Source organism: Drosophila tropicalis, unplaced genomic scaffold, assembly GCF_018151085.1.
Source record: "Drosophila tropicalis isolate 14030-0801.00 unplaced genomic scaffold, ASM1815108v1 contig_845, whole genome shotgun sequence".
NCBI classification, from domain to species: Eukaryota; Metazoa; Arthropoda; class Insecta; order Diptera; family Drosophilidae; genus Drosophila; species Drosophila tropicalis.
Window position 1 is genome coordinate 5,506,252 of NW_027173338.1, and position 27,434 is coordinate 5,533,685.

The window sequence follows — 27,434 nt, forward strand, 5'->3', positions numbered from 1 at the left end:
TCATTTTCATTTTGCAAATTTCTTGCCATTTTTACTAATATGTCGACAATTTGTTTTCTTATTTTAACAAACTCAATTTCTTTGTTACATATTTTTTGTTTAATTAGTAATTTAGCTAAAAAGTTAACATAAAAACCACTTCCTAGTGGTTCCCCTTTTACTGACTTGAGGCAGAAGCAATGCTTAACATGTCCGCATCGATATTCTTTAGGGCACTGTGATATTCTGTAATCTCTAGAGCTTCCCATTCCGCTTTGAAAGCAGCCTTTGGATCCTGTGGCATTGTCATCGCTGCACCGGTCATGGCATCTGCTTGAGCTTGTGTCTGATCGGCATGATTATTTTCGCCCAAGACCAAAGTGTAAATGGAACGCAAACCGAAGACATTGAGGAAATACCATGATGCAGATGAGACCCAAGCGGCATCCAAGGAGGCTAATTCAACTCCGCGCTGCAACATCGGTTTGAAGCGCAAAGTGAGGGGAAATGGAACTTTGGTGGTGACAAACCCAGAGAACATCCAATTGATCCAACCACCAATGATAACCATGGGCAGAACATTTATGAAATTTCCCTTAACCATGTCGGTTAACATGGCCGATGAATTCTGTGCGACTGGTGCACGTTTCTGTGTCTTGAAGTATCCCGTCTCCTCGTTATTAAAGAAATTCTTACGCATCGAAAAGGATTGGGCACTCAAGTATTTACCATTTTCCCGTAACAAGCGTGCGCGAATCATAGCTTGGCTGTATGAGAAATAGAAGGGTATCAAAGTCAATCAAATTTTAGATTGTCAGCCCCCACCCCCTTTTTTCGACCCGCTTATTACCTGTCCTGGATCTGTGTCAATTCGGCCTTTTTCTGAGTGGATATCAGTATGGACACATAATGACGCACTATGCCCACCAGAAATGTGATCAACACGATGGGCAAGAATACCCAAACGCGAATATCTGGATCAATTAATAGTTCTGTCATCTTTAGTTAAAAATTAATTGAATGCGAATTTCTTCTTAGAGCTGGGATGTCCATCGATAGTAACAAAAACGGTTACCCATAATCGATAAGTGTGACAAGCTATCAATAAGTGTTACGAGTTATCGATAAACGAAAAGGACGCCTCTTGTTTATATGTGAAAAATCGGTGTGAATAGAATTTATGCAAATTCGACAGTTTTCTTAAGTTTTGTTTTTTTTTGATTTTACAACATGAGCAAATTAAGGATATAAACATATAAGTATTTCATTAACCGTATTGTATTTATGTCCACCTACCCCGCCGTTTAACGGGATCGGTGAACAGACGGGAAAACAAACAAAATGTATAGCACGTTTTGAATGAAAAGACAACAAATTTACGACAACAGCAATAAATGGAAATAAAATAGTTGAATTAAAAGAGGAAGCAATTTTATTATTGTATTGTTACACGCGCAGAAATCATGTTAAAGTCATAAACAAAAGTAAACACCAACACCTGAAGACAACTCAATAAACATTTATGTACATACACACATACACATATGAATAAGTATATACACATAAATACATAGATAATAAGAGGTGAGTGAGAGTAAGAAGAATTGATTTTTACCAGCATAAGAATTTTTTACATGACCTTTTACAGATCTCTGTCTGTCTTTGTTCATCGCTCTGATTGAAAAAATGGCCGTGCAATTGAAGCATAATTATCATCATTTACCATTAACCATAACTCCGATATACAGTGCCCAGCAGCAGCAACAGCAGCAGCAGGTGATAGCCGCAGCCTCTCAACCAGATTTAACCTTTCATTGCACCGGTTGTTCAGAATATTTTGTTAATCCTTGGGCATTATATCAGCATATGAATAACAAACATCCGCAGGAGGAGGAAATCAAACCGGTAACCATTAATAATGAAGAAAAATGTCCCTTGGATGATGGTGAAGACTATAGCTGGATATTTGAACCGCTTTGTGAGCTACAAGAGAACGAAGAGATGACCGAATCTGTGGAAAGTGCTGATTCTTCGACAGAGGAGCAGGATTCATCAGACGACGACGACGATGACGAGGATGATGATGATGATGATGAGAGCACTAGCAGCAGTAGTAGCTCTAGCTCTTCATCAACAACAAGTTCCAGTCAGACTTCAGCGTCAACTTTACCCACCACCAACGCCAACACCATTAATACCATCAATACAAATTCGACAAATTCCAACTCGTCGAAGACTGAACCCTTAAGGGGTCTAATTGCCAGTTCTAAGCCCAATGAATTTCATTTACAGATTAATGATCCGCGAGAGTCTACATCCATTATATTGCTAAAACCTGAAATGAGTATTATAGCTATCCCGACGGCTGTGACGCCGCTTGTGAAGCCGCCAACGCCTCCATCGCCCATTGCAGTCATCGCTCAGAATCCAAAACGTCGTGGACGTCGCAGTATGGTCCCGAATCCTTCCATAAATGCAACACTCCAGCCAAAGTGTTTTCAATGCTCACATTGTGAGGCTAGTTTTCTGAATGCCGGCGACCTTTCAAAACATGTTCGCTCCCATATTACCAATAAGCCCTTCCAGTGCTCCATATGCCAAAAGACTTTCACTCATATCGGAAGTTTAAATACTCATATACGCATTCACAGCGGCGAGAAGCCATATAAATGTGAACTGTGTCCAAAGGCATTTACGCAATCGAGCAGTCTGATGGTACATATGAGATCCCATGCTGTACGCAAGCCCCATCAGTGCCTGCAATGCGATAAGGGTTTCATCAACTATTCCTCGTTGCTGTTACATCAAAAGACGCACTCGACACCTGAGGAATTGTTCATTTGCCCGGAATGTGAGAAGGAATTCAAAGCGGAGGCCTTGCTAGATGAGCATATGCTGATGCATACCCAGGAGCTGGTATATCAGTGTGCCATTTGTAGGCAGGCATTCCGTGCGAGTTCGGAGCTGGTGCAGCATATGAAATGCCATCTGGGTGAGAAGCCATTTACCTGTAATCTCTGCGATCGCTCGTTCACCCAATCGGGCAGTCTGAATATACATATGCGTATTCATACGGGTGAAAAACCATTTCAATGCAAACTGTGCGATAAATGCTTCACTCAGGCCTCCAGTTTGAGTGTCCATATGAAAATCCATGCCGGCGAGAAGCCCTATCCATGTCCCATTTGTGGCAAATCCTACAGCCAGCAAGCGTATCTCAATAAGCACATACAAAATCATCAGCAGAGCCAAGAGCTAATGCATCAAATAAAGCAAGAGCCACAGAAAGAAACTCTGGTCTGCATTGCTTGTGGTTCATTGCATCCAGATGCTTCATCTCTGGCCTTACATGTGACCCAACAACATGCCCAATTGTTAAATAGTGTCAAGGATATGCCTTTACCAAGTACTCAACCATTCGCTCAACTTCCACTTCCTAATCCCCAACAATTGGACACGAAATGCAGTCAACAATTGACGCCACAGCGTTTGGTACCATCTTTGATACAAATGCAACAGGATTCAGCTGGCGAAGATGAAGAGGACGATGAAGATGAGTTGGCTGGCGAGGAGCCTATGGATATGTTCTATGATATGCCCGACATGGATGTGGGCTATCAGGAAGAAGTCTGCGGGGATTTCACTGAAGATGATTATGCCGCCGAGGAAGAGGTCTACACAGAGGAGGCCAATTAGATATATTAAGATTTAGTTTATTCGCTTTAATTGGGATTGCTCTCAAGTCAAGATTGTAAATTCATCAATAACACAAATTCGAATTTTTATTTACTGAGGACTTCATTTCAATCCAATTAAATATTTATGCGTTTCCAAAAGGATAACATGCAAGTTGGTTCAGTTAAGCTTAAAGTATTATGAATTTATTTACCATTTATATATATCTAAGTATTGATCCTTTACATCATTTTATTTTATTATTGGTTTTATTATTACCTTTTAAAAGGCCAAGAAAATTGCATAAAACATTCTCATATAAAGAAGTTATGCTTATTATTAGTTATTGTATTAAAATATTTAATTATACAAACTTAATTATTGCTTTTAATCAGCTATTAAAATAAGTTTAAAAAAGTTTTAACAAAGAATTTACAAATGAATCTGAGTTGAAAATTAATTTTTCAATATTGCTGTAAAAATTTGCAATTTTAAAATACTCCATCGAATATATAATAAAAAATATAAATAAACAGAAGTATTTAGTATGAAATTGTTCAAAGAACTTTCTTTAGTACTCAAAATTTTGGCATCTAAAATTACATCTTCAATAATTTTACTGAACCAACTTGCATAGCCTAAATAAAACAAATATATTAGATTTACATTATTTACATCATTTCTATTTATAAAGAACTGGAATTAAATTTCTGGTTATCATCATTTGCATTTCTTTTCAATATTCTAAGCTGCCTTGTATGTGCACCCCGCCCCATCCTCTACCCCCACCATCATTATTAAGCTAGTTTTAAGCTAATAATTAACCCCTGCGCTGCTCTCTGCTCATTGCCGGCCCAAAAGCTGCACCTGAAGAGATTATACTAAACGTTACCTTACCACAGAACAAGTGTCTTTCATTTGCCTCAAGTTAAATCGATTTTATTTATATTCTCATGAAATTTGTAGTCGCAGGCGTATCCAAACTAGGAGCAGATGTGGCATTGGCTTCCGTTTCGGCCACACCAAACATGCCAGCCAATAAATAGCCACCCGACAAGGTATCATCAGCTTCCAGTTTTTGTGGGGGTGACAACAAATGATCATCTCCCTGATAGACATAGGGTAAACGAAGCATCCAATATGCACTCTGTGATAAACGCGGAGGGGCAATGGTGCCCAGAGTAAAAGTATATTGGTCCACACACACTCTGGGATCCAGAATTATGTTAACCGGGGCCTTCGGCGTGACCACATGAATGCGCATCAATTGGGCCAAATAATTGGATTGACTGCGACACGGGCAGGGATAATAGAGGGGCATATTCTGATGGACCACCTTGTGGGATGTATCTCTTTCGATATCCGCCCCACCGCGCAGCACCCGCTCCGGACTGCACATCATGAAGCGATGTCCACGCGAGCATTCATATTCAAAGCCCACAAAGATTTTCAGTGTCAAACGATCGCCACCAGATAAATGAGATTTGCGATAGCGTTGCAAATGTTTTTTACCCATTTGTTGTAGGTGATGTTGATTCTTTTGCTCCTGCACCAATCGAACATGAACATCCCAGGGTAATAGGAAATTGGCTCCCGAAAGAAAACCACTTTGGAAATGCTCTTGCAGTCCCGTATTGTGACTGTAAATGGAACTGGGACCCACACAGGCCAATGACCAGCTGGGAAACATAGGCAGCAGGCTGGGATTACTGAACGTGTGCACCAAACCGGGTAGATATTCTGTTGTGGAATTCGAAAAGCTTCCGGAATTTTGAACTATGGTTTCTGTTTCATCCAGTTCGTGATCATTGGTTTCCGCTTTCTGAGGACCTTTAAATTGTAATATCAATTCGTTTTCCGTATTTTCACTCAAAGATTCGTTGGTGTTCGATAACGATTCATCATCGTCCTCATCCGCCGAGCCGTATGAAATCTCTGGCTCTTCTTCTTGCGAATCCTCGAGTAAGGCATCAAATTCACCAATGGACATGTTTAAGTCTGAACCGAATGTTGCCGATAATGGCTGAGAACAGCCATTTGTGAGTTGTTCATCCTCTTCACAAGCTCCAGCAGCTTGCTCACCCTCATCCGCGTTGGGTTTGCCACCGTGCAGCAATGGGAATGCTGCCTCAAATGCTGCCGCTCTATAATCACTGACCGATGGCTCAAATATCGGAAATTGATATTGTTTAACTTTGACACAAAGATTACATATTTTAGCCATATACTCGTAAAATTCATAATTTGCCTGCCTCAACGTAAATGGATCCTCACGTCTACCCTGAGTTCGGCCGCAATTGCAGCTAGAGACATGAATTATTCCACTAGAGTGTTTTTCATGTGGTGCCTCTTTGGCCTGGGTACATGGATTACGACGAAGACTCAACTGCTCGCATTGCTGTCGCCCATCTTGCCAATATTTTAAACAAATTCCCGAGAGTTTGGCACGCGCAGCTTCTGATGGTGGACCACGGCCATCCTCTTCGAATGCTAAGATCGCTTCAGCCAGCAATTTCTCATGTGTTTCGAGGCCGTAGAAAGCGGGAACAGAATGCTTATAGCACGATATTCCCTTTTTCAAGCCCAATTCACACAAATGTAACCAGAATCTAAAGAAAAACATATAAGCATATTTACAAATGACAACAATTAAGCTTTAGAACTTACTTTCTCTCATAGTTTAAACTCTGATCGAAGTTGCGAAGATATGCACGCTGTAGAGAGGAACAAATTATCAATAATATTTCTCAAGCCTAAGGAATTGTTTACTCACATATTCCTCGTTGTTGGTCTCGTAGTTAGAGTTTGCCACATTTGCTACAAGTATTTTGTATAGATTATCCATCCACTTGTGCCAATCATTGATATTTAATTTTTGAAACTGTTGTCCTTGCGGCGAACCTTGTTTGAATGAGCCCTCATCGAAACAATTTTTCAATGCATCCTGGACATGTCGTTGTAAAAAATGCCAAGCTGTATGGTCCTTTTTATATTGGTCTTCTTCGTCTTGTGGACTAAGTGTGATGGCACGACTTACTGGAAATTCTCCAAAGGGCTTAACAAAACCCTCAAAGGGTGACAATTCTAAAATTTCCAAATCTTCCTCATCCTCTTTGAGATCTGTCTTCTGTATGGCTTGATTTAGGGAATCAATGGCTTGCAGCAAACGATCTGGATGCAAATTCTCATAGGCATTATAGAAGACAAATTGTTTATTATTGGGCAATGCCAATAATGAGGATGAGGAGCTATTCGTCACTATATTATGATGACGTAGGAGCTGATAGATGGAGTCTTCTGTTTGAAATTCATATGCGGATATTGTTTCCTTTGTTTTCTCCTCATCATGCGGATAGTTCTCAAAGAGAAAAAGAATTCGTGGTGTGCATAGGCGGCATTTTCCTCCCCTACCTACCAATGGAAGCTCCGTTAAAAGTTGTGGAACAAATTGCATGATTTGCTGTTCTCTCACTTGCTTCAACAGCTGGAAAATTGTCACCAATTTCATATCGAATATTTGAGAAGTCTCCACATATATGAGTATATGGCAAACATGGAGCGCCAGGGTCATCTGACGTATACAGCGATTTCGTGTCGTTTCATAGAACTGATCAAAATCAAATTCCTCCGGTTCCTTCTCATCCAGCAATAGTTTACTAAGGATTACCTCATCCCATGGTGTCTCGAAATGCAGGAATAAAGTCGAGGTGCCTGGCTTAAAATAACACAGCATTTGCCCTTCAATTGGCTGATAATTCGAACTGCTTGGTTTCATTCCAAAAGCTTGCATTTTATTAGCATGTCTATTGCGGGAGCGTCCTAGGACACCAACCACAACAAGGGAATCACCCAGCTTCAACAGTTGGCGACTGAAAAACGAAATATTAAGCAGCTTAAGAAGTTGTTATCAATAAAAATATTACTTAACATCCTCGGGAATTTGGGGATAGACCCAACTATAATAATCCATTAACATAATTAAAAATCAACAATTCTTGTAAAGAAATTTAAAAACAACATAAACAGCTGTTAGTGTGGCCAAAACTTTTAAAGTTCGTCTATCGATACATAAATGTTTACTTATCGATCGGGAGATTTCAGCTTGCCCATCACTAGCGTCACTTTCCCACCTCATTTGAAAAAGAATTTTTTTGTGTTTTTATTTTTGCAATTACTAATTAATAATGTCCAGCAGTTTGGATTTCAGTTCTTTAACAACAGACGACATTGTGTACGAGTATAAAACCTTGCACACTCGTCATCAACAGCTGAAAGAACAAAGTGAGGAAGATGCCCAACGGATTCACGAATTAAAAAGAAATTTGGACACGGCTTTGGCAGCCGAAGCGTATCTGACCCAAGAACTTGAACAGCTCAGTGCTTGTGGAGGAGGTGTCCCTGCCCAAAGTAGCCAAAATGGCATAGAGCAAGAACTGGAGGAGATAAGGAAAAGATATAAAACTCTTCTTGAAGAACATGAAAACCTGCAACAGGAGTATGATAACCAAGGGCAGGAAGTGCAAAAGTTGAAGAGCAAGTTGAAGCAATCGGAAAAGGATCTTGAGGGCAAAGTGGCTCAACAACTAGCCCATGTCCACGATGAGTGCCAGGAACGTTTTGGCGTTTTGGAGACGGAGAATTCTGAGTTAATGCAAAAACTGTTCGAGTATGAGCAGGCCAAGGTGAAACAGACCTTTGAAGTCGCAGATAAGGAGGTGAGTTGCAATTTAAGAAAATCGTGAGATCAAATACATAATTATCTCTTCTCTCATAGAGAAATGTGGCCATCCTTGAGGATCAGGTGAGTTGTTTGGAGCAGAATCTAAAATGCAAACGAGATGAATTGGAGGAGAAAATTCAGCTACTGGAAAGCTGCCAGGAACAATTGGTCGAAGCAAATTCCAAAATTGCTATGCTTTCGAGTTCTCCAAATGAGAATGGTAGATTAAAAAAAGATTATCATTGGCATCAAATTAATTGTTCACTTATGTTACAGATCGAAAGGGCAATTCTCTGTTCGCCGAAGTCGATGATCAACGTCAGGCCATGAGACAATTGCTGGCTGCTCAAAAGAAAAGCTATTTGGATATGAAGAAAGTCTTTTCCGACAGCAAATTTGAAATTCATCGCCTGAAGAGGGAGAATAGTGCCATGCATAAAGAACTGGAGACTTGTAGCAACATATTCTGCAGTGCAGATCGTACCTATCAAAGTAAATATAGTTTTGATCCTTGAAAGTAATCAAAACAATTTAACCTGTAATTCCTTTTCAAGATAAACTAAATGAACGCATTCGACAGTTGATGAAGCAAAATGATAGTCTGGAGAAACAGTTGAATGTATCACAAAAGCGTTTACGAGAATTGGCTAATGACAAATCTGTGACTTGGCTTGATTCCATGATGGACTTTTGCAAGTATGAAGTACCCAAATGTCTGAGCAATTTGTTTGCAATGGTTAGCCGTCAATTGTTAAGCATTACCAGCTAGAAATTGTTCCTTCTGTGACTATTTATCCATTGTATATACACATATCGTTATAAGCTTAGACTAAGTTAATCCCACCTTCACATAATTTAGACGCGAAACGGGTGATTTGAAGTCCCAATTGCATGCCCTTCGTATACAAAAGGCCGCTGAAGAGGAACAGATGCGAAATGTTCAACAGCAAATGGCACGGTAAGAGGCAAAAAAAAAACTTAAGCTGAATCTTACACAGACTCTTCTATTTCTTAGATGGCGATTCGAGTGTCTGAAAAACCGTTGCGTTGTTATTGATCGGGAGAATTTGCTTACAGAGCACAACATTACATTTAAATCCATGCAGGCCATGGAGTTTAATATCAAAGAGGAGGAAATTAAGGTTGCCCAACCACGTATTGTTCCAAAAAGAGATAATTCAACTGTGTCAACTGAAATCATTGTGTTGGATACGCCCATTAAACCGAAAATTGAGGCAATAAATGTACTTCCAGTCGATGAGGTTCAATTAAAAGTGCATGAAACATTGATTCAATCAATAAATGAAGATATCAAACCTGTAGAGATTGCCAAACCCCTTAAAAAAGGCACACCCGTAAAATCACGATTAGGCTTGATGAAAATTAAGCGGGAACAGCAAGTAACACAAGATGTAAACGTCTCCAAAGAACTTCAAGAGGATAAAGATACTGTAAAGGAACCATTTCAATCTTCAAGCCCTGGCAAATGTGCTGAAATTAAAAGTGAGGATTTAGCTATTGCTTTGGAAAATGTTACAAACCAGGCAGAAGACGATGAAGATTCCGTCGAGTTTCTAGCATCACCATCAAAGCCGCAACAAAAGGGCACCCCCATTAAGCTACGACCGGGTCATAAAATCAAAGTAAGACCCAATGAAGAGCTATTTCCGGATGCCAGACCCAATGCTAAGGGAACACCTATAAAACGCCGTGAAGTGCAGCTAAGTGACAGTGAGGAAAATGATCAAATTTCACCTGCCAAACCTTTGCGTAAAGGTACACCTATAAAGGCCTTATTCTCGACAGAAGTCCCAACCGAAACAGGTTGCAGTCAGGACATACGTTCTATTTTAAATAAGAAACGCAACATTTTTGGCGATGATACGAACAAGGCGGTTCACTTTAGCTCTTCTCAGCCCATTGTACACCAGCTAAGTGCCTGTGAGTCTGAGGCTAAGGAGAACGAATCGCCAATGAAAACAACAAAGAATGACACTAAGGACATTAAACCGTTCAACAAAGTAAAGCCTAACATCATCAGACGCATTGTGGTGAGTTCTAGGAAGGCAACCAAATGACAAATTGAATTTAATTGAATTTTTTTTTAAACTCTTTCATTAAACTTACAATAAAGAAAACAAAGATCAATTATATAGTAAAAAAAAAACAAAAAATCTAATCTGTAACAAACCACCAACAACCAAAATTAATGAATCTCTTATGCTTTTCATATTTTAAAACAATTTTAGGGCTTTTCAAATATACTTTTCAACTTGTTACATCTAGTTAGAATTTTGTTTTATGATGTTTAAAATTAGTTGCTTACAGGATTTGATTATTATTACAGATTTCTAAATTCATTAAGTAAATTAAAATAACATAATTTAGTCGATGCTTAACTGGTAATTAAAAACTATCGCATTATAATTAGATTTATCTTAAGCAATCTCCTCTAGCTTTTTCTTTGTGGAAGCTGTCAACTCGTCCTCTTGGACAAACGACAAATGATCATAAATGGGAGACGTAGAGCTTGGTGTGATGTTCTTTTCTCTGCCCCCGCATTCATCATTATTTTCCTCTCCTGGTTCTTTAATTTCAGCATAAAGCTGATAGGGTAAAGTTTCATAGGTGACATGATGGAGTCTGGAGCAATTCGATTGTCTCTGGCCTGAGCAATTGCAAATAGATGCGGCACCACTCACAGGCGTTTCATAGCCATCGGGCACTAATTCAGATTCACGATTGCCATTATTGGCCATTGGAAAACGCACAATATCGACTTGATCGATGAAACGCGGACGACTCGATGATTTGTCCATGCCGAAACACGAGAAACTCGATAGATAATATGACAAATGAAAGAGACGTTCGCAATGGAGATAAAGATACAGTAATAGGAAGAGTAGAGCAATGCCCAGCGGCAGCATAAAGACTATGATTAAAGCACCAGAACGTTGACTGCGATGATAATCCATGGGATTGCCGTAGATTACGGTGAAAGTGGAGACATTCGAATGCGGATGGGCATGAGGTTGTCGATGCACATAAATCGCTGAGGAATTCGGATTTGCCACGACTGCCAATTCCTTAGGCTTGGGTTCTTCTGGTCTACAACTCAGACCATTGACATTAATTTGTGATATGAATTTAGCATACTGAAAGAGACGAAACAATTGCGGTTGTGTGTGACTAAAATGTAGTAACCACTGACAGCTCCATGGATTGTTATCGATCAGTATTTGCAATTGTCGACTCGGTTGTAGATTTACCTTATCTACCTCTTCCATATCCATCAAATTGTTCCAACTTAAATCAATATGTACGAGGGATAAGGGGAAAAATTTCATAATATCCCGCAGAGAAAGTTGATGCAAGTGATTTCGAGTTAAAAACAAATATTGTAATTGATTCATATCTGAGAACCAATTCTTGTTCAAGCTGCTCAAATTATTGCGACTCAAATCCAAAGAGATAAGCGCAGAGCTTCCCTCTTTGTATGTTAAACTGAAGTCTTTTAAATAATTTCCACTTAGATTCACATGAGTTAAATGTCTTGATTCCCTTTCTTCTAGTCCAAAACTGGTCAGATTGCAATTTATTAGATTTAAATTAACCAATTCTGTTGAGTTTTCTTGCAGTAATAGATGAGAAGGTTCTATAATGACGTCTTCTAGAGAAAGTTTTCTAAGTTTAGTAGATTGATTAAAGCTCGAGAAAAATTCACTTTTCACTTTCCTTATACGTTTTATGTTTAATTCTCTCAGATTTGCTAGATTCTCAAAGATTTCTGCATCCCCTAAAATCAATTCAGTTTCATCGAGTATACTTAATTCCTCAATATTATCGCAATTTTCCAAACTCTCGATATATTTTAAAGAGTTTTGTATCAGCTGAAGTCTCTTAAGGTTCTCAACCTTTTCAAAACTCTGACCATACAAGGTAGCAAATTCATTTTTCCGCAGGGTAATATCTTCCAGTTTATCCAAGGAAGCAGATCCAATGCATTCTAATCTTAGTATTGCATCACCCTTGAATCCTTCAATAACTATACTTTCCATTTCCAGGCAATTTTCCAAATATTCCAGACCATAACTAGTCGAGCCCAAGGTTGGGGTCTGACGGCCATCCAAACTTACATGATTCTTGCCAGACACTCGTTGCGCGGATTGATCGAAAAATTGCTCATTTCTGGTATTATTGTTGTATTCTGTGCAATCGATATCCATGGGCAGTCCAAAATCTTGCGGATTACGGTCTATGGCCGGCGTTTTATATAGAGTGGCATGTATGACGCAAGATGGTGGTGACATATCCGAGACGTCGTCATCATCATTAACAGCTGTTCCGCCTTCCACGTGCACATAAGAGACAAGGAACATATAGATAATGACGCACTTTGTCGTCATCATCGTCATCTTTTTGAAGGCATGCAAATCTTTTGCCATCCGTTCGCGTCGCGTGCCAAAATTAAACTGAGAACCCTACAACGACCCTCACATTGGACGACGACGACGCGTACGTCGAAGAAGAGGCTGGCACTGTCTACACATTGGCACCTTTGGCTTCCCGTAGCTTTTTAATTTTGAATTTTTGTTCGAAAAATTAATTCTCCGAGATTTTTGTGTTATATATTTTTAGTTTGTTCTCTTCATCTCTCTATACTTTGCTTCCTATATCTCTATACTGATTGTATGTACACTTGTGCACATCTAGACACACGAATAGTGACCAATTTTATAATAAATACGCTTAGCTGATTATTTAGTGGCTTACTTACTTTTGTCTAACCTAATTATGTGAAATTTTGAGTTGCTATAAACTTTTCGTTAATGGTAACAAGATGCCTAGATACTAGGCCTAATTATATGAAAATAGGTGTATGTACATGTATAAAGTGGCTCTGACGCTGTCATCGACATCGTTGCTCCTCATCCTCCTTCTACGTTTTCATCGGCGAAGCTCTTTGTATTTTTGCACAGATGAAAATCCAAAAGTGGCTGTGGAAAATTTGTTTATACTTATAGCACGCAATTGGTGCGATTTTCATAGTGTTGTTGTTGCTCTTATTGAGGTGTGTTTTTATTTCAAATTGTTTACATATGAATGATTTTTAGATTACTAATAATATCGGGCGTGAGAACGACCATGCACTTACTTGGAATTGAGTGAGATCAGCAAAAATAACAAAGGAAAGCAACTAAAGAGCGCAAAGAGAGCGACACATGTTTAGAATAGGGATCGTAATCATTATAAGATATATTACATTTTGGTAATGGCAGTGCATTTTGTTTCAAAAACTCTTATATATAAGGAGGCGTACCCGGTTAGTTCACATCGCTACTGATAACAAAACCTAAGGCTGTGAAACTTAGTCTTCTTTTGTATATTTTGGCACTAAATTTTAATCAAAAGTATGCAAAATACATTAATTCTATATTAATACAACGAAAAGAGTTCATATGCACATTGTTCAGGCTCTTTTTAAAAACAGTACGGAAATATCGTTTTGTTTTACCTCAGATATTGAATTCAAATACCATATATCGGTTGTAATTCCTTCAGAGAATTCTTATTGAACTTAAAATTTGTATTTGAGTTTGTTAAACATCTTCAAATCCGAGCCAAATTAAAAAATTGGTTTAAAAACTAAATTCGACTGTCAAAACTTTTTAATATACATGAATTATAAGAGAATAAGAACTGTAGAAACATTAGTTTCTAATCAATTTTTTAATAGGACGACGAGCTTTATGCCTTTCTCTGTGTTTGCGCGTTTTTTAGTGGTAATTCTCAACTAGTTTGGCTCATATCAAGTTGAAATTCTGGAACAAAGCCTGCTAGAGATACAATTTGGTGGTCAATTCTTTAATGATAAAATGATATATTGAAAGGATTATAGTTAATATTCCCATATTTGAACGACAAATTAAATCCAAGATAGAGGAATAATCCATCATAAACGAAACCATAAAAAAGTAAAAATTGAAAAAAATTTTTATTTATATTTAAAAAAGAAACTTTGAAACAATAAATTTGTATTTTAACATCATCAGAGGAGTTAGGAGTGGTAAAGGAATAGAACATATAGTGCCCAAAACATCCATGCAACTTGGTGATATGTAACTGCACTGCATTCAAGAGTCTAGATACATATGATCAAGTTATGTGGACGATATAGATTTTGAAAATTGGCCACTAGGACTTGTTCTTGGTCAGAGTGCGAGGATTGCTAAGACGTGGCACGTTGCCAATATTGTTAACCAATGGAGTTAGGCGAACAATGCCAGCCTCATTAGTTCGTCGAGGGATGGTTGGGTTAACCACTCCTGCACCACCACCGCCACCACCACCACCACTTCCTGTTACTCCCACAGCCCCACTATTGGCGCCACCACCTGATGAGTTTGTCATGGAATAGATGTGACGCCGCAGGACACGTATATGCTTCTGGGACACCTCGAAATTGTGAACTAATGTATGCAATTGTGTCTGCAGCTCTGCAATGAGGCTATCCCTCTCCTGAATCAGACTTGAGGTGGAATTCTGACTGCGACTCAATTTCAATTCAAGATCAAAAATACGTTTCTGCAGATCACGACGTTGTTTCTCACTCTGATCGCGATAGCGAGCCAATTGTCTTTTACTGGTGGCCTGCAATTGCTCCAATTGCTCCTTGACCGCCGACAACTCATCAGATAGACGACGCTTCTCTGACTTTAGGGCTGTATTGTAGTTTTTAAAGATTTTCAAATCTCTTTCGGCCGCCTTCAAGCGATTGATTGTGACCATTTTGCGTCGACCCAATTCATCGATTTTCACCTTTAATTGATTGGCCTCCTGTTGCAGGACACGCAACTTATCAGTTAATAAACAATTCTCTCGCATTACCTTCTCAAACTTGGAGTGCTCGTCCCGCATCATTTGTGGCAAATGGGAGACATTCTTCAATTTTGTGTCGATCTTGGAGCGCAGAGTATCAATATCATTATAGATACTTGATTCCAAGTGCTTGTTGTTTATGTGCAATTTATCGATCTCATGCTTTTGCGTTTTCATTATCTCCTGAGCCTTGACACAACGCGAATGATAGTCACTTATTCGATCCTGTTGCTGACGTATAACCTGCTGGAATTCCATTTGTTCGCTCCTCAGGCTTTTAATGGTGGAATAGAGTTGAGTTATGTCACCCGTCTCTCGATCGGTTTTGTATTTGTTTTCCTTTGAAGTATTTATCACATCTTTCAATACATTATATACATCGTTGATGGAAGAATTCATCTGTTCGTCTTCTATGAAATTGCGTTTTCTACGTTTCGCCTGTCGTTGCGCCAAGGTTTCCACTAGCTTCTGATTCATCACCTGAGCCGAGAGATGGGATTTTGTTTTCCTCTGATGTTTCACTTTATTATTATCAGCAGATAAGACGGTCACAAAGCTGGTATTACTACAAAAGAGCTTGTTACTCTTACACTTTGAGGAACCACCGCCATCATCATCTTCAGAATTGACACTGGAGGAAGAGCCATAGTAGCGGGATGACAAACCATTTAGATCAGCATCGCTATCCTCATTCTCATCGCCATCCTCGGCTGAGCTGTGTACACGTTTGGCCACAAAATGATCATGCTTCTGTTGCATTTCATTTAGTTCATAATTGATTTTCATATATTTCTCTTCCAGATCCTTGGTGGTCTCATTATACTCCTTAAGCTCTTGCTTATACTTGCACAACTCCTCTTTCAGTTTCTGGCCAATTGCATCGGAATTAACGCCACCAGATTTGCGTCTTCTTTTCTCCTCACCTTGTCTTACACTGACGACTTCCTCATTATCCCCATCACGGTCATGATCACGTTGACTCATTAGGGTTAAACTGGAGGCATTGCTAGCTCCCTTGGGTCCGCCCATTATAGCCGATGACGTCTTTCGCGATAGGCTGTCATAGCTTTTTCTCTCTCCAGGCTGGTCTCCACCTTTTAAATTCTCGAAATTTTGTTCCATCTGTTCCATATATAGATCACCTAATGGTTACAAAAATTTTGCGTTTTTTTTTTCTTTCTTTTGTAAGTTTATGCACTTGAAACAGAAAATTTTTATATAAAACTATGTTCCACATTCATTAACCGAAAAGAAATTGGAAATTAGAAAACTGAGATTTACTTGAGCTCTACGTTTAATTTATATATAATTTTGTATTTATTTTTTGTATTTTCACTTGGAATTATTGGAGTAGGCCTACTTTAAAGCTTTGCCATAGTCAAAATTGTATGCAACTAAATACTTAAACGAGCTTTATACTTTTCCAAAAAATCGCTTAATCGATTGGGAAGGCTGAATTTCACTTGCAAATTAAATTTATTCCTTAAAGTAACTCACTGAATACTTAGTCTAGCGATTACAACGTCCTTATAGCCGAGTCAGGTCTTACTTTTCGTTATAAAATTTGAATATAACGACTTTTGTATCCTACTGTTTATTTATTTAAGTTATATCATTCTAGCTTTTGAATTTTTTGATTTTTGCAAACTATTGTTATAATAGTTATAGGTGGTTTTTGTTGTTATTATATTAACCATTCTACAACTAACAAAGTTTACTATGTGTCCTTTCCTTAAAGTCCTTAATGACTCGTAAATTGTGATTTACATTGTGTTTTATGGTAATATTCAATTGAAGTCCCTTATTTATGTATTGTGTTGGATTATTGTATAAATCCACGAATTTTCAATTTGACCCCAGGATCCCATTTGGAGCCAATTGAAAAACTCAAGTCTATTTAATGTTTATTCAATTTGGATAAACGATATCTTATTAAACGGGAAATTTAACTCACTATCGTTCGTAGTTGAAGTGCAGATATAGTTTGGAATAAATTAGTTGCGTAAAAGAACGACAAGCAGAGATACCGAAAAAATACATCCAAATTTGGGTTCTTCAATTGGCTCCAAATTGGATCCTGTGGCCAAAATGAAAATTGGTGGTATACAGATTTTAGACAAATTTTAGAATTATTAACGGTACATAATCTCAATAGAATAACCAACTCAACGCTATAAGTTAACACATCAAAACTTCTCACTAATATTATATAAAAATCGAATGAAATCAAAAAATAATATGGTCAATATGTATTCAATAATATTAGTAATAAAGAGACTGTAATTAAAAACGTGACAAATTGACACATTTATTTTCTTTTTCATTAGTTACATAATTTAATTTCCATATATACACTCTTATATTTCATAATTTCAAAGGTTTTTCCGTTCGAAAACTGTTCTTTTCCTTTTTTTTTTTTAACTTTTCTGAATGTTTGCTAGTCCTTATTATTATAAGTTAGCCTGGATAATAAACTGCTAAATATTCTGTATCTTATTTAAATACAATTTCTAAAATTTTTATTTAACAGACTCTGAATTTCCTCATTAAAGTTAACTATTTTGGGTTACTATAAACTTTAGTATAACTTGTTTAGCACCTTTCTTAGATACTAAGTAAGGACATGTTTTCTGTTAGTCTAATTTAGATGAAATTGTATTACACTTTTATTATATTTAGATTTATTCATATTATAAAAACTGAAATATTTTCTCATCCAAGTAGGCCATGCTGCAGATGTAACTGAACTATCACGTATAATGTCAAGTTTTGTCAGATAGATTCCCAGTTTTATTTACTCTCTTATGAACTGAACAGCAGATTTAGTCTCCACAAAAATAAAAAAAAAAAAAAAACATTTCGTTACCCTCCGAAGTAAAACAAAATTCGATAGATTATGTGCCACGTTAAATTCGCAGTTCAATATTGAAAATTGAGAAAAATTACCGGAAAAATAACTAAAATTTCGAAAAAATAACCGAAGAAAATTAAAGCTATATATTAAACAGAATCTCCTGAAAAAGAGAACAAAAAGCAGTGAACAATGGCCGATACGGAGTATACTGATGAGAACGATTATATATATGAGGATGAGGCCAATGCATTGGACGAGCATGAGGCAGGGGCCGGCATGGAAGAGGGCCAGGAGGATGATCTGTTCTCGCGTCTCGGCGAATCCTCCGAAGATCCGGAACACAAGCGCATGTATATGGAGTATTTGGCCTTGATAAAGGAGATCGATTGTCAGAATAAACTCATACAGGACATCAAGACCCAGGTGATGGAGATGTGCGGTAAGCCATGCAAGACCAGAAACGAGCTGCGCGAGATTAAGAAGCTGAGAATCTGTATGGAGCAGGAGAATATCAAATTGCGGGTAATGCTGAACCGAGCAATGCAATTGCAAAATTTCGGTTCCCCTCGTCATTATCGGGAACTGACCATGGTGACCACTGTCGATGAGGATAATCTGTCACCCTATATGTGTACATTTGGCCCGTGTAGTCCGAATGGTCAAGGTGTGTCCGGGGCCACGGAGTGCAGTGAGGACCAGGGTTCAAGTAATGAAGCTGGCGGTGGGCAAGAGGATCGCCTAATGATGGCCCTGCAGAGGGCTATGCAGAAAATGAAGAATGCCTGTCCAGAGGATAAAAAAGCAATGGAGGAAATCGCTTGTGCCATTATGAACTCGAAGGGATCCCGACAATCTCAGCCTGTCTGCAGTCCGGGTCCATGTGGCGCTCGTCAATCGCAAGAGACCAGTAGCAGCTGTATGGGACCATCTGCATCTCCGCAATCCAGGTCGAAAGGTCGTTCACGTCCGTGTGCTCCATGTGCTGGAGCGGGAACAGATGTTTCATCTCCGTGCACCAAAACTGATTCCTTGGATAAGCTAAAGCGTCGCATTTTCTCTATGCAGTCCTCTGTTAAAAAATTACTCCAAGAAGTTAGCCGACGTGAAGTTACAGAGCCCGATGTTAGCGAAGAGGATGATTCCTGTCCACAACAACCCGCTCCTTGTCCCGAGGATCCCGATCCATTGGTCATTTGCGGCGGCAAGCGTAATACAAAAGCCGATAAATATGAGAAAATGAAGGAGAACTATACACGTTTGCTGACCGAGTTTCAGCGTAAGGATTGCCAAATGAAGGAACTACAGGCCCGGTAAGTACATCCCAGAGAATCAGTTTATTCATTGTTTAATAATCTTTCCTACTCTTAATAGCATGAAGGGCATAAATGGTTGCAGTGGCCAATTAAAAGGCGGCGATGGTGATGCCAATGCCGCTGAATTGAATCTCTTGCGTGCTCGCGTCAATGAGCTGAAGGAGGAGCAAGTGGAATTTAAGTGCATTATGAAAGAGCAGTCCCAACAGTTGGAGGATTATCGTAACAAATATCTATTGGCCCAGCAAAAGGTCGAAGAGCAATGCGTCAGCCTTGAGAAGCTGAATATGAATAATAAACGCATCGAACAGCAGATCAATACCGAGGTCAAGGAGATTCGTGCCAAATTTCAAGAGAAGCTCAATGAACTACTTCATTTTCCCAAATTGCTGGAGAACGAACAACTGAAGCTGGCCCAAGTGTGCAAGGAGAAAGATGAGATGCAGAGCAAATTGGTGGTCGTCTGCAAGGAGCTCAAATCGTGTAAGTCCCAAATTGAGGCCCCTTCAGCCGTGGATCTGCGTCCCCAGTTGACCCAATGCCAAATGGAATTGTCGCAGGCTCGCAATGAGCTGGAAGAATTACTCCGGCAGCGTGATCTCTTCTGTGAGCAATTGAAATCCACTCAAGATGATTTGGATACTCTACGCACCGAATCAGCCAAGATTATTGCCGGCACCAAGGAGCGAGCCGAAATGATCAAGGGCCAACAGCAGGAGCATATCAATCGTCTTGAAAAGGAATTGGCTCAATGTCGCGCCACAGCCTCCCTATCAGTCAATGATCGTGAGGCCGTGATCCGTGAAATGCAGGGACAATTGAATACCCTCTCCTATAGCTTTGATGCCGCCCAGAAGCAAATCAAGACACTTCGCAATCATATTGCGTATGTGTCCAATGAGAATTGCTTTCCAGTCAAATGCTAAACAAAACTATTAACTAACCGTGTCGAAAATTTGTCATAGCTGTATCTAAAATCTATGGAAACTGTCAACTCATGTTAACCTATAGCCCTTGTACCCTTATTACATATATATACATAAAATGTTAATATATATACAATATTTTTCTGAACATTTAATATACAAAAAGAAATTCTCCAACTTGGTTTTCAAGCAAAACTAAAATAAATAATACAAAATGACCTAAAGTATTTTTTTTTAGTTTTCCTTCCAGACTTGATCTGCCTTATAGTGCAGTTATTTTTCTATTTCCATGGTCCGAAAATTCTATCAAATTTATCAGCCTGAAATAAATCTAGTTTCCCATTTTTTTCCTGTATTTTGATTAAGGTAAGAAAATCTCTTCAGTTGGACTTTGATCAACGTATCACAGTCTCGCTATCTAAATAAACCATTCATATAATCTTATCTCGACTAGATTAAATATATTCTGTTACATTCAGTTTTTTTCTCAATCGTAGTTGAATAGTTTTGGTTTTTTTTGCGCTCCATAGGAAGCAAATATATATAAATATTGCTTTTATTTCTTTGATGTGGCATTTGAGGAACAACTACAAATGGCATTGGTTTAGGGGAGAAAAATATTAGGAGGAGCAGCAGAGTAGTTCTACTTCCGAGATCGGAAATATCTACAACGATTTAACAGCCAAACGCTTCATTTTCGGGGCATTCTTCTTGGCCTGGCGTTTTTGTTCTTTTAGCTCCCAGCGTCTCTGCTTTTCGGGATCTTCGTCGGCCAGGACGCGCTCCTTTTCCTGTTTACGCTTATCCTCACGACGCTGAGCTGCGGCTTCAGCACGAGCAGCATGAGTGCTCTTCAGGAATTCTTCCTCAACACGAAGACGATTCTTATCCGATTTGGATTTGCCCTTAAAGAGATTGAGAAAAAGCAAAGAAATTAGTGGACTGAAAGTGTTGGAAACGTGTTTTGTTTACCTCCTTGGACATACGATATGTCTTCAAACGTTCCATTAGATAAAATATCAACAATAACAATGGCTTAATAGTTTCCATTTCGGCATGCTTAGGCAGATTGAAGCCAGCCAAGAGAACAGCTTTCGTCTCGGGCTGTTTGAGGGTCGATTGTCCCTCCTCCTGTTGGATGGGTCCACTGAATTGATCCGAAATGTGCAGGTAATCGATATAGCTTTGGTATTTATTTAGTGCAGTGATAATACGTGACTCCAATATGGAGGAAGTGGCCTCAGGGATTTCAGAGAGAACACCAAAACCGCTTGGAACATTATAACGATCCTCAGGCTTAGCTACTAGACTACAAAATTTGCTCTGCAAGAAAATGAGAATAAGTTACACTTCTAAATGCTCTAATGGATTAATCTTACCAAATCTGTGTATTCTTTAAAGACCTTAGCAATAGTCTTCTTTGTGCCGACAGCAAAAACAAATCCATCCATTACACCTTTTGTCAATTCAATTTTGATATGAGCTTGATCCAACTGGGGACGCATTAGACCAGCCAACAAAGATACTAAATCCTGACGCTTGATCATCTTTAATTCCACCAGCATGCCTTCACAGCATGTTCTTCCAGAACACCAAAGAGTGTACAGACTTTCACTCTCCTTGACCAAGCCAGGATTCTCAATTTCCACTTTGCCATCGTCGCCAACCAAAGCAAAGTTATCCTCCAAGAGAGCTTTGTGAGTGCTGAACCAGAGTTGAGCCAAACGAGCATTTTTTGCCTTTCCAGCGAAGAAATTGGCAAAATAGGCCAACAATCCAGCCACCATCAGCATTTCCATCCAATAGGAATCCCAATGAGTGCGGAAATGTAATGGTATGTTGGGTATATTCAATTTGGGTTCTGTTTTTTGATCGATTGGTGCCTCTTTAACTCCATCTCCACCATCGTAACCCTCGAATTCCTCTTCGTCTTGGAAATGTTCAAACTCATCGTCCTCATCCTCGACCAGGACGTCCTCATCTTTATTTTGTTCGACACGGCTGCCACTGGGTGGTTTTAATTTTGCCTCCCCTGCTCCTAGTCCACCTCCAGCACCACCCCTACCCTCCGCTGTTATAGTCTCGGCATTCTCGGCTGTCGGTGATGTCTCAAAACTGGCCTCCACGAAGTCATCATCATCCTCGAATTCGGCAAAATCATTGTCACTGGCATCATCAAACTCCTGGGTTCGCACTTGGCAGGCGCACAAAAGGGCCAGCAACAAAAATGCAAATAATGGCCTCATATTTAGTTTAATTAAAAATTAAATAAAACTAAATAAGTGAAAATATTAGTCGTCGTCCGCCGTAGTATGAAGATGAGTGAGCCTAAATTTATTCTAATTAGGCAAGAAAAAAAAATTAACTAGGTTAAATTATCGATTTATCGTCCTCAGCCGGGCTAGAGGTGGTGCTTAAGGCCTTCGCGGTCATGTGACTGTGAAGTGATTAAATACACTTCATGTGTAAATGTTGGCCAGAATCGCTAATATTTACTGAAAGAGTTTTTATTAACTAAAATATTTTAAAATAAATTGCATTCAATTAACAAGTTTAAATATAATTTAAAATTTTTCAAAATATTTTAATATTTTTAAAACCATCACCATTGAAGTTATCGATAACAGCGAACCGTCCGACCGGCGGAAGAAGAAGCAGCTAGCGGCCGCTTTCTGGTAAACACGTTGCACTTGGATTTAATCTTTGGGTATTTGCATTAAATAATTGTTATAAACAATTGCCAACGAAAGCTATAACAATGGTGAGTTCAATTAAAGTCTTTAAATAAAAATTAGCTATTTACTGATTCCTTAACTCAATATAAACATGCCACGCGCTACTTTCATCCGGTATCTGATGCAATCTTGTTCTGGTTTGACACACACACAGGCGGCCAACGTCGAGCGTAAAGGCACCTTTAAGGTGGAGTATTTGCAGAAAATTGAGAGTGAAGTCCAGGCGCGCTGGGAACAGGAACATGTCCATGAAACGGATGCCCCCACAACGCCCAAGAAGGAGCAAACGGAGAAATTCTATGCTACTTTTCCGTTTCCCTATATGAACGGACGTTTGCATTTGGGGCACACATTTTCCCTTTCCAAAGCCGAGTTCGCTATACGCTACAATCGCCTTAAGGGCAAGCGTGTCCTGTGGGCTTTCGGTTTCCATTGCACAGGCATGCCAATTAAGGCCTGTGCCGATAAGCTGAAACGGGAGCTGGAGCAGTTTGGTTATCCGCCAAAGTTTCCTGAATTCGTGGAAGAAGCTCCGGTTGAGACTAAATCCCTGGAAGTGCCCAAGGATAAGTCCAAAGGCAAGAAGAGTAAGGCAGTGGCCAAGACAGGAGCAGCTAAATATCAATGGCAAATTATGCAGAGTCTCGGTCTACAAGATGAGGAAATCAAAGATTTCGCCAATGCTGAGCATTGGTTAAACTATTTTCCACCGCTGGCAGTACAGGATCTGAAACGTATTGGCGTCCATGTAGATTGGCGTCGTACATTCATCACCACGGATGCCAATCCCTACTTTGACTCATTTGTGCGCTGGCAATTCAATCATCTGAAGGAACGTGGCAAGGTCATGTATGGCAAACGTTATACAATTTATTCACCAAAAGATGGCCAACCCTGTATGGATCATGATCGTTCTTCAGGCGAAGGAGTTGGTCCTCAGGAATACACATTGATTAAGATGAAGGTGCTGGAGAAGCCAAAGGCTTTAAGGTGAGTATTCCCATGCAGCACATTTTCATAATCAAACTTTAATATCATAATTACATTCCAGTGCCCTTAAGCAACCAATTTATCTAGTAGCTGCTACACTACGTCCCGAGACTATGTATGGCCAAACGAATTGCTGGCTTCATCCTGACATTAAGTACATAGCCTGGCAGACAAATAAAGATAACGAAGTATGGGTGAGCACTCGTCGTGCTGCACGCAATATGACCTATCAGGGATTCACAGCTGTGGAGGGAAAAATTGATGTTCTGGCCGAGTTGACGGGTCAAGATCTTCTGGGTGTTCCATTATGTACTCCCTTGACTCAGCACAAAATTGTCTACACATTACCCATGTTGAGCATAAAAGAGGACAAGGGAACTGGTGTGGTAACATCTGTGCCCTCCGATTCTCCAGATGATTATGCCGCTCTGTTGGATCTTCAAAAGAAGGAGGCTTTCCGTCAGAAATACGGCTTGAAAGATGAAATGGTTTTACCCTATGAACCGATTTCCATTATTGATGTGCCTACCTTGGGCAATTTGTCGGCTGTCTATGCCTATGATACATTGAAAATTCAATCTCAAAATGATAAGGACAAGCTGGCTGAAGCCAAGGAGATGTGTTATCTGAAGAGTAAGATTTCTAAAGAAACATTTTAATTATATTTTAATGTAATTTTTGCCAACTTAGGTTTCTATGATGGTGTCATGTTGGTTGGTCCTTACACTGGTCGTAAGATTCAGGATATTAAAAAGGATTTGCAGAAGCAATTGGTGGATGCAAAGGAAGCTGATATTTACTATGAGCCAGAGAAAACAATCATCTCACGTTCAGCGGATGAATGTGTCGTCGCACTATGCAATCAATGGTACTTGAATTATGGTGAGCCGGAGTGGCGTGCACAGGCTACAAAGATCTTGCAGGATATGGAAACTTTCCATGAGGAGGCTAGAAATAATTTTGAGGCTTGTCTTAACTGGTTGCACGAGTATGCCTGTTCGAGAACTTATGGTCTGGGCACTAAACTACCATGGGATGAGCAATGGTTAATTGAATCCTTGTCGGATTCAACTATCTACATGGCTTTCTATACGGTAGCACATTTGCTGCAGGGTGGAACATTCCGTGGCGAAAAGCCCGGTCCATTTGGTAAGTTCATAGAGATTATAGTTAATCTTGTTTTAATGTGTCACTTCTTCTTCTTTAAGGCATTAAACCTGCGGACATGACACCAGAAGTCTGGGATTATATATTCTTTAAAGAGACACCTTTGCCCAAGAAAACAACTATTAAGAAAGAGCACTTAGCAGTCCTACGACGAGAATTTGAGTATTGGTATCCCATGGATTTGCGTGTCTCGGGCAAAGATCTTATCCAAAATCACTTGACATTCTGCCTCTATAATCATGCTGCTATTTGGCCAAACGATGACACCAAATGGCCCAAGGGCATGCGTGTGAATGGTCATCTTTTGCTCAATTCATCAAAAATGTCCAAATCAGATGGCAATTTCCTAACTCTATCTGAGGCAGTGGATAAATTCTCAGCCGATGGCATGCGTTTGTGCCTGGCCGATGCTGGCGATAGTGTAGAAGATGCCAATTTCGTGGAGAGCACAGCCGATGCAGGCATCCTTAGGCTGTATACCTTTATCGAGTGGGTAAAAGAGATGTTGGCAAATCAAAGCAGTTTGAGAAAATCGGTCGAAAAGACCTTCAACGATAAAGTATTCCTGAGTGAATTGAATTTGAAAACGAAACAGACGGATGAGAACTACAAAAAAATGTTATTCAAGGAGGCCCTGAGAAGTGGTTTCTATGAATTGCAATTAGCCCGTGATAAGTACAGAGAACTCTGTGGAGCTCAAGGAATGCATGAGGAATTGGTTTTGGAATTCATACGCCGTCAGGCCTTGTTAGTGGCTCCAATTTGCCCACATATGGCTGACTATGTGTGGTCTCTTTTGGGTCAGAAGAAGTCCATAGTTCATGCCCAATGGCCAGCGGTTGGTGAAATAAACGAGCTGGATATTCTATGTTCCGATTATCTAATGGAATCGGCACATACCTTCCGCCTGAACCTGAAAAATTTACTTCAAGTCAAAGCAAAGGGTGGCAAAGAGAAGGCAGTGAGTACGCAGACGGCTAAACCAAATCGTGCCCTCATTTGGGTTGCGAAAACCTATCCCCCTTGGCAATCCTGTGTCCTAGATACCATGCGAGAGCTTTTTAACAAAACCAATTCACTGCCAGATAATAAAATTATTGCCGCCACGCTGCAACAGAAGGCGGAGCTAAAGAAATTCATGAAGCGAGTGATGCCATTTGCTCAAATGATACGTGAAAAAGTCGAGTCCGGCAAAGGAGTTGCTGCCCTGGCTGTTACTCTCGAGTTTGATGAACGTCAGGTGTTGCTCAGCAATTTAGATTATCTCAAGAATACTTTAGATGTAGGTTACCAAAAACCAATTATATAGAAGTCGAATTTTATTTAAAACTCATCTTGTATTTTTTGCAGTTGGATGATCTGGAAATCAAATACACAGAGGACCCATCGGCTCCTGAGAAAACTCGCGAAGAAGTGCGTCCTGGTTCACCGTTCATTGCCTTCACTGTGGCTCCCCATGTCACTGTGGAATTTGTTAATCCCATTGAGCGTTCATCTTTGTTTCAAGTGAACACCATCATATCTGAAGGAGATACCGTACAGAGTCTTCGTGAGAAACTATCAAAAATCATTGGTTTTAAATCTGATGCCGGTTCTGCCTTAAAAATCTGGCGTTATGATGATCCTGTCTTGGGACCCCGCAAATTGCCAAATTTCCAGGATTACAAAACGGGCAAAACCCAGCTTGATCAGGGCAACTTTGTATTGAATGTGGAGGAGAATCGCATCAGTGTACAGGAACAGGGAGGAAAACTAACTGATATTGGACGAAATTTCATTTATGTTGTGGAGTGAGGAGAAATCTTGGTTTTGGCCTTAAACTAATTTATTCATGAACTTGTGCGTGGAACCTTGTACAAATACTTAACCCAATTAGATAAGCAAAGTATTTTAATACGCTTTCAAAATGGATTAAAGAGTACATGCTTAATGAAGAATTTGAAAACGTGTGTGTGTTTGTACAAATAAAACTTAAAATCTATATTCTAATGCCTCAATAATTATTTTTCTTAATCTAAACTGATATAAATGACACACAATTTTACAGAACTAGAAGAACTTCTATATCTTGGCTAACAAAATTGATTGAAACCTTTATATCAGTGATTTTTTGGTTAGTATGTCATTTGCTTGATAAATTTTACAAAGTTTTTTCTGGCCCAGCACGATACAAGGTTTACCGCGACGGGTGGTCAT

At 39.4% G+C, this 27,434-nt stretch overlaps 9 protein-coding genes across 9 annotated transcripts; 4 read left to right on the top strand and 5 right to left on the bottom strand.

Moving 5' to 3' along the window:
- Positions 1-3: 3 nt before the first annotated feature.
- EMC3 (ER membrane protein complex subunit 3) lies at positions 4-1,039 on the bottom strand. The gene is made up of 2 exons (XM_068294150.1): positions 830-1,039; positions 4-746 (listed from the first exon to the last, which is right to left on the bottom strand). Exons 1-2 carry the CDS (start codon positions 976-978, stop codon positions 158-160), a joined length of 738 nt encoding a protein of 245 aa, XP_068150251.1. The 5' UTR covers positions 979-1,039; the 3' UTR covers positions 4-157.
- A 78-nt stretch (positions 1,040-1,117) lies between these two features.
- LOC137580227 (uncharacterized) lies at positions 1,118-4,561 on the top strand. The gene is made up of 2 exons (XM_068294147.1): positions 1,118-1,563; positions 1,628-4,561. The coding sequence occupies exon 2, from the start codon at positions 1,666-1,668 to the stop codon at positions 3,673-3,675; it is 2,010 nt and encodes a 669-aa protein (XP_068150248.1). The 5' UTR covers positions 1,118-1,563; positions 1,628-1,665; the 3' UTR covers positions 3,676-4,561.
- A 5-nt stretch (positions 4,562-4,566) lies between these two features.
- LOC137580226 (nonsense-mediated mRNA decay factor SMG8) lies at positions 4,567-7,692 on the bottom strand. Its single transcript, XM_068294146.1, has 4 exons — positions 7,578-7,692; positions 6,428-7,523; positions 6,322-6,368; positions 4,567-6,263 (listed from the first exon to the last, which is right to left on the bottom strand). Exons 1-4 carry the CDS (start codon positions 7,628-7,630, stop codon positions 4,598-4,600), a joined length of 2,862 nt encoding a protein of 953 aa, XP_068150247.1. The 5' UTR covers positions 7,631-7,692; the 3' UTR covers positions 4,567-4,597.
- Positions 7,693-7,767: 75 nt separating this feature from the next.
- On the top strand, positions 7,768-10,522 carry Spindly (spindle apparatus coiled-coil protein 1 spindly). Its single transcript, XM_068294519.1, has 6 exons — positions 7,768-8,369; positions 8,429-8,594; positions 8,651-8,866; positions 8,929-9,070; positions 9,234-9,332; positions 9,390-10,522. The coding sequence occupies exons 1-6, from the start codon at positions 7,839-7,841 to the stop codon at positions 10,450-10,452; spliced, it is 2,217 nt and encodes a 738-aa protein (XP_068150620.1). The 5' UTR covers positions 7,768-7,838; the 3' UTR covers positions 10,453-10,522.
- Positions 10,523-10,612: 90 nt separating this feature from the next.
- On the bottom strand, positions 10,613-12,973 carry LOC137580732 (uncharacterized). Its single transcript, XM_068294846.1, has one exon. The coding sequence runs from the start codon at positions 12,817-12,819 to the stop codon at positions 10,813-10,815; it is 2,007 nt and encodes a 668-aa protein (XP_068150947.1). The 5' UTR covers positions 12,820-12,973; the 3' UTR covers positions 10,613-10,812.
- A 1,377-nt stretch (positions 12,974-14,350) lies between these two features.
- Positions 14,351-16,556, bottom strand: LOC137580932 (myosin heavy chain, clone 203). The gene has a single exon (XM_068295082.1). The coding sequence runs from the start codon at positions 16,382-16,384 to the stop codon at positions 14,570-14,572; it is 1,815 nt and encodes a 604-aa protein (XP_068151183.1). The 5' UTR covers positions 16,385-16,556; the 3' UTR covers positions 14,351-14,569.
- Positions 16,557-18,031: 1,475 nt separating this feature from the next.
- On the top strand, positions 18,032-20,573 carry LOC137580804 (myosin heavy chain, clone 203). The gene is made up of 2 exons (XM_068294924.1): positions 18,032-19,417; positions 19,479-20,573. Exons 1-2 carry the CDS (start codon positions 18,297-18,299, stop codon positions 20,344-20,346), a joined length of 1,989 nt encoding a protein of 662 aa, XP_068151025.1. The 5' UTR covers positions 18,032-18,296; the 3' UTR covers positions 20,347-20,573.
- A 214-nt stretch (positions 20,574-20,787) lies between these two features.
- LOC137580805 (PAT complex subunit CCDC47) lies at positions 20,788-22,723 on the bottom strand. Its single transcript, XM_068294926.1, has 3 exons — positions 21,726-22,723; positions 21,319-21,669; positions 20,788-21,251 (listed from the first exon to the last, which is right to left on the bottom strand). The coding sequence occupies exons 1-3, from the start codon at positions 22,590-22,592 to the stop codon at positions 21,012-21,014; spliced, it is 1,458 nt and encodes a 485-aa protein (XP_068151027.1). The 5' UTR covers positions 22,593-22,723; the 3' UTR covers positions 20,788-21,011.
- Positions 22,724-22,972: 249 nt separating this feature from the next.
- On the top strand, positions 22,973-27,219 carry LeuRS (Leucyl-tRNA synthetase). Its single transcript, XM_068294322.1, has 6 exons — positions 22,973-23,107; positions 23,236-24,071; positions 24,133-24,704; positions 24,762-25,220; positions 25,280-26,520; positions 26,589-27,219. The coding sequence occupies exons 1-6, from the start codon at positions 23,105-23,107 to the stop codon at positions 27,030-27,032; spliced, it is 3,555 nt and encodes a 1,184-aa protein (XP_068150423.1). The 5' UTR covers positions 22,973-23,104; the 3' UTR covers positions 27,033-27,219.
- Positions 27,220-27,434: the final 215 nt, after the last annotated feature.